At 43.7% G+C, this 13,145-nt stretch overlaps 1 protein-coding gene across 7 annotated transcripts in view; it reads left to right on the top strand.

Moving 5' to 3' along the window:
* The first annotated feature begins 902 nt into the window (after positions 1-902).
* Positions 903-13,145, top strand: part of LOC110516361 (ATP-binding cassette sub-family C member 9) — a 69,299-nt gene continuing 57,056 nt past the window's right edge. For 3 of the 7 annotated variants that reach the window (XM_036945205.1, XM_036945199.1, XM_036945200.1), the window contains exons 1-7: positions 1,747-1,967; positions 3,095-3,269; positions 10,270-10,411; positions 11,304-11,425; positions 11,652-11,818; positions 12,032-12,167; positions 12,349-12,455. In XM_036945205.1, the coding sequence (XP_036801100.1) occupies positions 3,119-3,269; positions 10,270-10,411; positions 11,304-11,425; positions 11,652-11,818; positions 12,032-12,167; positions 12,349-12,455 (825 nt within the window). In that variant the 5' untranslated portion in view covers positions 1,747-1,967; positions 3,095-3,118. Of the gene's footprint in view, positions 1,148-1,746; positions 1,968-3,094; positions 3,270-10,269; positions 10,412-11,303; positions 11,426-11,651; positions 11,819-12,031; positions 12,168-12,348; positions 12,456-13,145 lie in introns of those variants that run through there. The other 4 variants (XM_036945203.1, XM_036945201.1, XM_036945198.1 and 1 more) reach the window with 3 other exon arrangements.

Here is a 13,145-nt window from a genome sequence, read left to right as displayed (position 1 = left end):
AGTAGCCTACATGAGGGTAAAGGGAGTTATGGTGTGTGTGTGTGTGTAACAGGGTTGATTATGCTTCCACTTGCCACTGCAGAAATATGTATTGAATGTTTATGTACAGTAGTTGTATTATTTGGTTCAGTCAGATGTCAGTAAAGTGGTATGTCATTGGCTACAGGTGCAGATAGGGGGAGATCCACAGATACCCTAATGAAATCATTCCTTGGTCTACCGCTGGAGAAACCAACATCTTGGCCGTTTGACCAAGATGATCGCAGGACTACATCACCACGTGACCATGAGCAACCATGACCGACTCATATTGTGTCGGAATCAGGTTTCCGTTTAATTAGGGTAGGAGTCATAACTCATTACTGTCAGTGCCCAGGGTAAGACATGGTCATCTATGATCATTTAATAACACTGTTATAATGAAGCACTATGGAAAGGCCGATCACGGCAACTGGCATAATAATGAATAGCCATGAACCAGAGGCCTATGCAGGAGACAGCGAGCAAGTGTTGTCTGCAAGAAATTGTTTGCTCAATCAGTCATCTTAATCAGGAGAAATCATTCTTTGTTGAGGAAACATGGTCACTGTGTAGCCTAGTGTAGGCTATTACATAATTCAACACTGTAGCTTACATCTTCATATTGTCACACTGATAATGCAACGACCTAAATTCATATTTGCTGATGTTGGTTGCTTTATGTCTGTCGGCGTAATGGGCACGTGATCCATCCATCATGTCTTACCAATATACGTTTTATTTTAACTTAACGAGAACGTCTGAAACGTTTACCTATATCATTTGGGTAAAACGGCGGAATAAAACACAACCGTTAAGTGATAACTCCCCCTTTTTTTAGGTGACCTAAATAACGTGATATTGTCATTACTCACTCCTCTGTCTGAGTGATATTTCTGCAGAAAGCCACGTCTTTCCACCGTGTAGGAGTGGACGCAATAATCATACGATGCTGCTACTGACGATGCGAGCGCAGTTCTAATGGAATGAATGAATTCGCTTCAGAACGGCAGCGTCCTCCATTGCATCATTTCACAAATCTCACCAGGATAAAATCAATGACCGGACAAGACAAGACATCCCACAACAGGACGCGTCTTTATAAACCGACGGAACCCCTTAGATAGGGGTAAGTAATGCGGATAGCCTACTAACTGCATACATGGTCTCAGAAAGCCTAATATTTATTTCCTTTGACTCGGTCTGATGATAATATTCACACATTGTCAGGTCACATGATGTGTACCCCTTGTCATCTAAACCGCGCACCTCGAGATATGAAACGGTTCCAAAAGATACAATGATTAGTATAATAAACGAAGTTTTTTTGCCTACAATAATTGCACATTCCTAAGGTCAATGGCAAGTGCTTACTTCACATATAGGTCTGATTCATCGTTGTACCTGCTGACCGCATACATCTGTAGGCTACTGGTTCATTGCGCCTAACAATAGAATTGTAGCCTAGAGGTCAGTTGTAGACTTGCCTATCCAAGGTCCTCCCATGTCCTTGTAGGAGACATGTCAATTCCAAGTATAAACTATATGGACAAATCGTATATTTATATTCAGTCACAGAATACAGTTTGTGTGTTCATAAAAAAATATATAAATATCTACTGAAGCCTTTGCCTAAGAAATGGAACCCTCTTAAAAATATGAATCTGTTTTATAAAACCGAACCCTCACGTTGTAGCCTGCTACAGTATGTCTACCATTCCTACACATGTACCTTACCCCACCACATGGTTGGTGCTGGAACCTAGCGGCAAGGGAAGTTTGCCTCACCAGACTTGGTCAAGTTTTGAAATCCGATAGGGGGTAGCAGTATGGCCAGCCGATGCGCTGTAAGGCTAAAAATAACCACCTCCAATTTATGCTGTGTGGTTACTGTCTCCAAAAACCAGGCGACCTGAATGAAAGCGCGTCAATAAGGACACTTCTCTGAGGTAAGCTACATTGATCTCTATTATTATTCTGTTATGGCCGTATATGCTATGTTGTGCCATGTGTTCAGCTACAGGGTCATATAACTCATAGGAGAGGTCTGAAAACGACTCTTCTTGCGAGTGGTGTTGAGTTCTTATCAGAATAACATTCGGAAAACGACTTTCCAGCTTCAATTGGACAACTACTTGTATAATATGCTTTTGGTATAAAAGCCCTATATAAATATTAAACCTATGAATTTTAACATCGTTTGGCAACATTTGTTTGTTAATTATTTCATGTGATTGGCTCCATTATTTTGAGAGCCAACAGGACTTGTGTTTAGAAAGGGGGGGAATAAGATGAACAGTTCTTGGATGTCAGTGATGCTTCTCTAGAATAAACCGCAACCTTCTCTATCATCAGACTAGATCATTCCTCATCAAGATGTGCCATCATTTCATGTCTTGAAAAACAGAATAAAGCAGAGGTATATTTGTGTAGTGAGATATTCCAGTTTGACTTGTGGTGCCAGTGTAGTTCCTTGAAGAATTGGTGTAGGCGGGTGAAGAACAGTGCACTGCTCTTAGTGTCAGTGTTGTCAACCATGTCAACAGAGGTTAGTGAAGTCTCTGTTGTCAAGGACAGGCATTAACACAAATTGCATTAGAAAAAGTCAAGTCTTGGGAAATAGTATGGTGCATTCCTCCCTTTAATGATTATTGATCCATGTAAACTCTCTAAGCATAGTTTATTTTAAATGTTTTACTTAACCTGTATTTAACTAGGCAAGTCAGTTAAGAATAAATTATTATTTACAATGACGACACACCAAAAGGCCTCCTGCGGGAACAGGGGCTGGGATTTAAAAAATAGGACAAAACACACATCAAGACAAGAGAGACGCCACAACACTACAGAAAGAGTCTCTATATTGAAAGCACCGTATCCGTTGGCTAATGTTATTTGAATCATAAAAGCACTTTAGTCTTACTAATGTATCCTGTGTTTTTTTAAAGCTGATTCACCTTTAAAAGAGCATTACGACTAGACCACTTTCATTGTTTACCTCTCCATTGTCCAACCACTAGACAAGCTGGTGCTCTTGACTTGATTGACAGTTTTGTGGCTTGGGTCCTCCCCCCAGGCTTCTCTGGACCAATAAGGTGGCATGGCTGGCCTGTCGTTCTGTGGCAACAATGTGACCAAGAATGCCTACAGTGTGGATACGGGGATGTTGAACAATGGCTGCTTCGTGGACGCCCTCAACCTGGTCCCTCACGTCTTCCTGCTGTTCATCACCTTCCCTATCCTCTTCATTGGTACGTGGACCATGCATAGTCCTTTACCTTCATGATGTGTGTGTGTGTTTGTGTGTGCGTGCGTGCACATGTGACAACCTTTAATCATAGAGATCACACAGAAAAAGGTTTAACAGAAACATGGACAGAATTGGTCCAGAGGGGAACAAAACGGGCTCAAAAAGGGACAGAATAGGGGCAGAAGGGGACAGAACAGGCTTAGAAGGGGACAGAATAGGCTCAGAAGGGGACAGAATAGAATCAGAAGGGGACAGAACAGGCTCAGAAGGGGACAGAATAGGGGCAGAAGGGGACAGAACAGGCTTAGAAGGGGACAGAATAGGCTCAGAAGGGGACAGAATAGAATCAGAAGGGGACAGAACAGGCTCAGAAGGGGACAGAATAGGCTCAGAAGGGGACAGAACAGGCTTAGAAGGGGACAGAATAGGCTCAGAAGGGGACAGAATAGAATCAGAAGGGGACAGAACAGGCTCAGAAGGGGACAGAATAGGCTCAGAAGGAGACAGAACAGGCTCAGAAGGGGAAAGAACAGGCTCAGAAGGGGACAGATAGGCTCAGAAGGGGACAGGACAGGCACAGAAGGGGACAGAATAGGCTCAGAAGGAGACAGAACAGGCTCAGAAGGAGACAGAACAGGCTCAGAAGGGGAAAGAACAGGCTCAGTAGGGGACAGATAGGCTCAGAAGGGGACAGAACAGGCTCAGAAGGGGACAGAATAGGTTCAGAAGGGGACAGAACAGGCACAGAAGGGGACAGAATAGGCTTACAAGGGGACAGAATAGACTTAGAAGGGAACAGAACAGGCTCAGAAGAGGACAGAAAAGGCTCAGAAGGAGACAGAACAGGCTCAGAAGGGAACAGAATAGGCTCAGAATGGGACAGAATAGGTTCAGAATGGGACAGAATTGGCTTATACGGGGACAGAATAGGCTCAGAAGGGGACAGAATAAGCTCAGAAGGGGACAGAACAGGCTCAGAAGGGGACAGAATATAATCAAAAGGGGACAGAACAGGCTCAGAAGGGGACAGAATAAGCTCAGAAGGGGACAGAATAGAATCAAAAGGGGACAGAACAGGCTCAGAATGGGACAGAATTGGCTTAGAAGGGGACAGAATAGGCTCAGAAGGGGACAGAATAAGCTCAGAAGGGGACAGAATAGGCTCAGAAGGGGACAGAACAGGCTCAGAAGGGGACAGAACAGGCTCAGAAGGGGACAGAATATAATCAAAAGGGGACAGAACAGGCTCAGAAGGGGACAGAACAGGCTCAGAAGGGGACAGAACAGGCTCAGAAGGGGACACAATGGGATCAGAAAGGGACATAATTGCTTTAGCTCTGATGGTCTGTGTTTGTGTGGGTGTTAATGTGGGTGTGTTCGTGACAATCCCAAAGCAACATGATTCAAGGATGCCTTTGGTAACAATCCTTTCATCCCCACACCTGCTTCACCAACAGAAAACACTGTTATGTTGCTGCACTCTATTCAAGCTACTGTCATCCCCCACACCTGCTTCACCAACAGAAAACACTGTTATGTTGCTGCACTATATTCAAGCTACTGTCATCCCCCACACCTGCTTCACCAACAGAAAACAGTATTAAGATGCTGCACTGTATACAAGCTACTGTCATCCCCCACACCTGCTTCACCAACAGAAAACACTGTTATGTTGCTGCACTCTATTCAAGCTACTGTCATCCCCCACACCTGCTTCACCAACAGAAAACACTGTTATGTTGCTGCACTATATTCAAGCTACTGTCATCCCCCACACATGCTTCACCAACAGAAAACACTGTTATGTTGCTGCACTCTATTCAAGCTACTGTCATCCCCCACACCTGCTTCACCAACAGAAAACACTGTTATGTTGCTGCACTATATTCAAGCTACTGTCATCCCCCACACCTGCTTCACCAACAGAAAACACTGTTATGTTGCTGCACTCTATTCAAGCTACTGTCATCCCCCACACCTGCTTCACCAACAGAAAACAGTATTAAGATGCTGCACTGTATACAAGCTACTGTCATCCCCCACACATGCTTCACCAACAGAAAACACTGTTATGTTGCTGCACTCTATTCAAGCTACTGTCATCCCCCACACATGCTTCACCAACAGAAAGCAGTATTAAGATGCTGCACTGTATACAAGCTATTTTTTATTCTTTCTGAGCTTTCAGTTTCACCGTTCATATAAAGCCTTAAAGCAGCATAACGCCTACTGACCACCGACTGGGTGTAATCAATTCCACTGTTACAGACTCACAGTCCTGTGTAGAAGATAGGAAACTCTGTGTAAAGCCCTATGATTGATCTTGTGTGGGACATTCAGCACTGGTCTGTATGTGGGGTGGCAGGTAGCCTGGTGATTAGAGCGTTGGACTAGCAACCGAAAAGTTGCTAGATCGATTCATCGAGCTGACAAGGTAAAAATCCGTCGTTCTGACGCTGAACAAGGCAGTTAACCCACTGTTTCTAGGCAGTCATTGAAAATAATAATTTGTTCTGAAACTGACTTCCCTAGTTAAATAAAAAAATGTGTTCTTCATTGATCTGCTGGCTGTCAGTCTCATTTTCCCCAGTCAACATAAAACAGCTTTCCCCAGACCACAGAACAGCTGGTTAGACTCCTGGCTCTGGCCCAGACTTTATCTAACTGAGCAGGAGGACTGTGGGACTGTGGGATCGTGGTCTCTGAGTTGTTGTGGGACTGTGAGAAAACATAGAAAAACAAGTTTTCTTGAAGAACAGGTCAGATGCAAAATTTGGTAACAGAATGACGGCACCGACAGCACAAGCCATTATTCTGTTAACAAACGTTGCATCTGCACTGGTGTAAATGTGTTCTTGTAACATGTTCAGTGGAAGTTGTTAAAAGTCGTCCTTGTGCATATAAGGGTCGGGTTTGTTCAACTTGGGAATCATTGTTTTTTGTTTGACATGCATTTTAAAGTGAAAACTGACTCTCAGCATCACTCTCTTATCATGTAATTTCCCCAATCACATCAATTTGGCTAGCTAACAGCTAACTTTACGTGGATAAATTTGCTAGGTCATTATCTCTAAATATTGTTTGATTTGCTTACCAGAAGTGGCGAGGAGACAACTTCACCAGGACAATTTTAGACTCAAAATATAGGCTACTAGCTGATTTCAAGCTCTTTCCAAAAGTCTTCTCTGATGAAGCAAGCTAAAAAAACACACGTTGCTTCCTTAGCTAGTTAGCTACATGCCGAATCAATATGCTACCCTCACGTACTGTAGCCTATCTAAAATGACATTAACTATGTTTACTGATGGTGAAAAGCATGCTTGGTAACTTATAGTTGGCAACTCCTTGAAAATGTCACGCAGTTGTCAATGGTTTTAGCGGAGTAGGGGCCTCTCTGCCCGCCAGCAGACAAATCCAACGTTCTGCACTTTAACCCAACGTTTACTGATAACAATCTATTGTTGTGTTGTTCTAGAAGGCCTACTCTGGGGAAACTGACTGGGTGTGTCTGTTGCTCATCTGCTTAATGGGAATGGCTCTGACTAGCAGCCCAGTCCCTGAGGAAAACATTAACTGATGCTTCCTGGTCAAATCTTTGTGTGTGTGTTTTTCATTTCAAATCAAATCAAATCAAATTGTATTGGTCACATACACATGGTTAGCAGATGTTAATGCGAGTGTAGCGAAATGCTTGTGCTTCTAGTTCCGACCATGCAGTAATATCTAACAAGTCATCTAACAGGAATCTAAAGGAATGAATAAGAATATGTACATATAAATATATGGATGAGTGATGGCTGAATGACATTGGCAAGATGCAGTAGATGGTGTAGAGTACAGTATATACATATGAGATGAGTAATGTAGGGTATGTAAACATTATAGAAAGTGGTATTGTTTAAAGTGACTAGTGATACATTTATTAAATCCAATTTTTAATTATTGAAGTGGCTAGATATTTGAGTCAGCACTAGCCTCTCTGTGTTTAACAATCTGATGGCCTTGAGATAGAAGCTGTTTTTCAGTCTCTCGGTCCCTGCTTTGATGCACCTGTACTGACCTCACCTTTTGGATGATAGCGGGGTGAATCAAATCAAATCAAATGTATTTATAAAGCCCTTTGTACATCAGCTGATATCTCAAAGTGCTGTACAGAAACCACAGCCTAAAACCCCCAAACAGCAAGCAATGCAGGTGTAGAAGCACGGTGGCTAGGAAAAACTCCCTAGAAAGGCAGTGAACAGGCAGTGGCTCGGGTGGTTGATGTCCCTGATGATCTTTTTGGCCTTCCTGTGACATCGGGTGCTGTAGCTGTCCTGGAGGGCAGGTAGTTTGCCCCCGGTGATGCGTTGTGCAGACCTCACTACCCTCTGGAGAGCCTTACGGTTGTGGGCGGAGCAGACCTCACTACCCTCTGGAGAGCCTTACGGTTGTGGGCGGAGCAGACCTCACTACCCACTGGAGAGCCTTACGGTTGTGGGCGGAGCAGACCTCACTACCCTCTGGAGAGCCTTACGGTTGTGGGCGGAGCAGACCTCACTACTCTCTGGAGAGCCTTACGGTTGTGGGTGGAGCAGACCTCACTACCCTCTGGAGAGCCTTACGGTTGTTGGTGGAGCAGACCTCACTACCCTCTGGAGAGCCTTACGGTTGTGGGCGGAGCAGACCTCACTACTCTCTGGAGAGCCTTACGGTTGTAGGTGGAGCAGACCTCACTACCCTCTAGAGAGCCTTACGGTTGTGGGTGGAGCAGACCTCACTACCCTCTGGAGAGCCTTACGGTTGTGGGCGGAGCAGACCTCACTACCCTCTGGAGAGCCTTACGGTTGTAGGTGGAGCAGACCTCACTACCCTCTAGAGAGCCTTACGGTTGTGGGCGGAGCAGACCTCACTACCCTCTGGAGAGCCTTACGGTTGTAGGTGGAGCAGACCTCACTACCCTCTAGAGAGCCTTACGGTTGTGGGTGGAGCAGACCTCACTACCCTCTGGAGAGCCTTACGGTTGTGGGTGGAGCAGACCTCACTACCCTCTGGAGAGCCTTACGGTTGTGGGCGGAGCAGACCTCACTACCCTCTGGAGAGCCTTACGGTTGTGGGCGGAGAAGTTGCCGTACCCGGCGGTGATACGTTATGGAGACACTGTTTCTGTGTTACTGTATGTTCTGAGTATTTATGGAGACACTGTTTCTGTGTTACTGTATGTTCTGTGTGTTTATGGAGACACTGTTTCTGTGTTACTGTATGTTCTGAGTGTTTATGGAGACACTGTTTCTGTGTTACTGTATGTTCTGAGTGTTTATGGAGACACTGTTTCTGTGTTACTGTATGTTCTGAGTGTTTATGGAGACACTGTTTCTGTGTTACTGTATGTTCTGAGTGTTTATGGAGACACTGTTTCTGTGTTACTGTATGTTCTGAGTGTTTATGGAGACACTGTTTCTGTGTTAAAGTATGTTCTGAGTGTTTGCTTTGACCTTTAGATTTAAAGAACAGTTAAAGTTCACCATTGGTCTTATAGGTTCACAAACAGCTAAAGTTCACCATTGGTCTTATAGGTTTACAAACAGCTAAAGTTCACCATTGGTCTTATAGGTTTACAAACAGCTAAAGATCACCATTGGTCTTATAGGTTCACAAACAGCTAAAGTTCACCATTGGTCTTATAGGTTTACAAACAGCTAAAGTTCACCATTGGTCTTATAGGTTTACAAACAGCTAAAGTTCACCATTGGTCTTATAGGTTTACAAACAGCTAAAGTTCACCATTGGTCTTATAGGTTTACAAACAGCTAAAGTTCACCATTGGTCTTATAGGTTTACAAACAGCTAAAGTTCACCATTGGTCTTATAGGTTCACAAACAGCTAAAGTTCACCATTGGTCTTATAGGTTTACAAACAGCTAAAGTTCACCATTGGTCTTATAGGTTTACAAACAGCTAAAGTTCATCATTGGTCTTATAGGTTCACAAACAGCTAAAGTTCACCATTGGTCTTATAGGTTTACAAACAGCTAAAGTTCACCATTGGTCTTATAGGTTCACAAACAGCTAAAGATCACCATTGGTCTTATAGGTTCACAAACAGCTAAAGTTCACCATTGGTCTTATAGGTTTACAAACAGCTAAAGTTCACCATTGGTCTTATAGGTTTACAAACAGCTAAAGTTCACCATTGGTCTTATAGGTTTACAAACAGCTAAAGTTCACCATTGGTCTTATAGGTTTACAAACAGCTAAAGTTCACCATTGGTCTTATAGGTTCACAAACAGCTAAAGTTCACCATTGGTCTTATAGGTTTACAAACAGCTAAAGTTCACCATTGGTCTTATAGGTTCACAAACAGCTAAAGTTCACCATTGGTCAGGTTTACAAACAGTAAAGTGTACAAACAGTTGAAGTTGACCATTGGTCTTAGATGTTTACAAAAATAGTAACGTTTACAAACAGTTAACGTTGACCATTACACTTAAAGGTTTACAAACAGTTAACGTTGACCATTAGACTTAAAGGTTTACAAACAGTTGACCATTGAGGGCACTTGCCAAAGTTGCCTGCATTATCCAAGAGTCACCCAGAATATCCATGACTTTCATTGTTTGGCAGGAAAACCTTGATAATATGCAGATTGCTTTAGAATGAACTGCTGTGTTTATCTGTTTACTTAATCTGTTACTGATTACAGATTACATGACAAATAAAGTTATCATTAATGTAATCGTTTGGATTACTCTAAATGAGTAACGTCATTACTTGGATTACTTGTGGATGACGTTACTACCCAACCCTGTGTGTTTGCATGTTTGTGCATGCGTTCTTAGGCGTGTGTGCTTATGTTCCTGTTTATCTGAGTGTGTGTGTTCTCCTAGGCTGGGGCAGTCAGATCTCTTAGGTTCAGATCCACCATAACACCTGGCTCCACTTCCCTCCCCCTAGGCTGGGGCAGTCATATCTCTTAGGTTCAGATCCACCATAACACCTGGCTCCACTTCCCTCCCCCTAGGCTGGGGCAGTCAGAGCTCTAAGGTTCAGATCCACCATAACACCTGGCTCCACTTCCCTGGACACAACCTGCGCTGGATCCTCACATTCACTCTGCTGTTTGTCCACGTCTGTGAGATCGCTGAGGGAATCGTCTCCAACAAGTAAGAAACCCCCTAAAACTACTTCCTGTTACCAAAGAGGTAGTGTACTGTGGAAAAGGAAACGTTAGTAGCTGGTCAGAAGCCAGTGTTCACATGAGATTTTGTTCTGCGTTGCTGAGATTACAGAAGAAGTGCTATTCCTCTCTGCCGTTGTTGTATCCTAAAACGAATGACTCCCAAGTTTCAGGTGCAGTGAACTATTGCATTTCCTTGCTTCCCTCCAGACCAATGTTTATAGAAAAATGAAACCACTGTCCCTCAAAATAACCCCACTCTCCAGTTTACCCAGACTGCAACCAATAAGATCCTCCACAATGCTGCAGTAACACAAAGCTATGATCGGAGCCATCGTCTGACGCATCACAAACCCTGCATCAAAACCTGCTGATTGCACCACCTGCTTATTTAGTGGCTGAAGCTAGCAGCTTCCTTCCATGTTTCAGTGTCGCACAACATTTGATAAAAATATATTTCAATTTTGGTGTGGGGGGGGGACAAAAAATTAAGAGTACAGATTATTGTATGGTACAATATACAGGCGTTTTTGAGAAGGATCATTTGAAAAATAAAATTGTAATGAGTAAATGTATTTATTGGTTTCTTTTCATTTAAAAAAATGTTATTTGTTGATGTAAAAAATAGAAATGTACTGATTTTAAGCTTGTGTCATTAGATTCGTTGGTGGGGTTGTGATAAATTATTGCGAAAAATGGGGTCCCCGGCAATCCTGGCGAAAAAGTTTGAATTCTACTGGGTTAACTGTATGTTAACTGTATGTTAACTGTATGAGACTGAATACAACGTCAACCTATAAAGCAGAGATACATAGCATAACAAAGTGCCTTTGTTTCTTTGAGTATTGATGCAACCTCCTGTCTCTCCATCCTTTCAGACAGATGGACACCAATCACCTCCACCTCTTTATGCCAGCGTTTATGGGTTTCATAGCAGCCACTACATCTGTGGTGTACTACCACAACATAGAAACCTCCAACTTCCCCAAACTACTGCTGGGTGAGTCAAAATGATACCATCAGTGCATTGATTACTCCAAATGAACAGTTAGTGTTTGAGCAGCGCTGAATTAGCCTCCCTTTGGTGTAGTAGTTTAGAGGCTATGGCAGATGGCCCAAACACAGTTCGCTACACATGAACCATTCTGCTGTACATCATGAAGTATACTTGTCATACATCTCTGGGGAAAGTGGTGCACGAAGTGACCAACCTCCTCCTTCCTCAGCTCTGTTTATCTACTGGGTTCTGGCGTTCATCACCAAGTCCATCAAGCTGTGGAAGTTTGCAGAGTACGGCGTTGGAGTGTTGCACCTGAGGTTCTGTATCACAGCCCTGCTGGTCGTTCTGTACGGACTCCTCATGGCTGTAGAGATCAACGTCATCAGGGTCAGGGTGAGTTAGAACACTGGTGGACTGACTGCTTCCTGGGTCAGGGGTCATAGAGGTTCTATATAAAGAGAAGAAGGAAGAGGAGGATGTGATGTGGTGTACTGATGTGATCTGATAGCAGATGCATGGTCTTTATTTCAGCTCCTGTTGGCTTTTTACTTTTTTACCTGGTATGTGTGTGTCTGTCTCTGTCTTTGTGTCCTGGTGTCCGTGTAGAGGTACGTGTTCTTCGCCAACCCCCAGAAGGTAAAGCCTCCAGAGGACCTTCAGGACCTGGGAGTGAGGTTCCTCCAGCCCTTCGTCAACCTCCTCTCCAAGGCCACATACTGGTGGATGAACCCCCTGATTATAGGTTCGTTTCCTAGGTTCCTTCCTTCCAGGTGTTTTTCCTGGCCACTGTTCTTCCGCTTCTGCATTGATTGCTGTTTGGGGTTCAGGCTGGGTGTCTGTAAAGTACTTTGTGACAGCTACTGATGTTAAAATGACTTTGATTGATGTACAATTATTTGGATGGATTGAATGCTTGATCACAGGAGCCCATAAAAGACCCATTGAGCTGAAGAAGATTGGCAAACTCCCCATCGCCATGAGAGCCCTCACCAACTACCTGAAGCTCAAAGACGCCTACGAGGATCAGAGGGTGAGTGGAGGAGGGAATGACAGAGTTTCATATTCTGCTTCTGACAGTGACATACCATTCAATGGATCCCCAGTGCAGTGACATACCATTCAATGGATCCCCAGTGCAGTGACATACCATTCAATGGATTCCCAGTGCAGTGACATACCATTCAATGGATTCCCAGTGCAGTGACATACCATTCAATGGATCCGCAGTGCAGTGACATGTGCAGTGACATACCATTCAATGGATCCCCAGTGCAGTGACATACCATTCAATGGATCCCCAGTGCAATGACATACCATTCAATGGATCCGCAGTGCAGTGACATACCATTCAATGGATCCCCAGTGCAGTGACATACCATTCAATGGATTCCCAGTGCAGTGACATACCATTCAATGGATCCGCAGTGCAGTGACATGTGCAGTGACATACCATTCAATGGATCCCCAGTGCAGTGACATACCATTCAATGGATCCCCAGTGCAGTGACATACCATTCAATGGATCCCCAGTGCAGTGACATACCATTCAATGGATCCCTGCTTTAATTTAATTAGAACATTCTGATCACATTCTCTACAGTTAAAACTCTGTGTGTTAGATATATTACACTTGTATCCTATACACATGTCAAGCCCGGGATAGGTTTGAATATATCTCTAAAGACTGTCCATTATAATTGGGGCGGCAATTGGGGCGGAA

The sequence above is a fragment of the Oncorhynchus mykiss genome, chromosome 15, assembly GCF_013265735.2.
Source record: "Oncorhynchus mykiss isolate Arlee chromosome 15, USDA_OmykA_1.1, whole genome shotgun sequence".
Classification (NCBI taxonomy): domain Eukaryota; kingdom Metazoa; phylum Chordata; class Actinopteri; order Salmoniformes; family Salmonidae; genus Oncorhynchus; species Oncorhynchus mykiss.
Note: the sequence above shows the minus strand (reverse complement) of the source record. Positions and strands in the feature narration are given on the sequence as shown.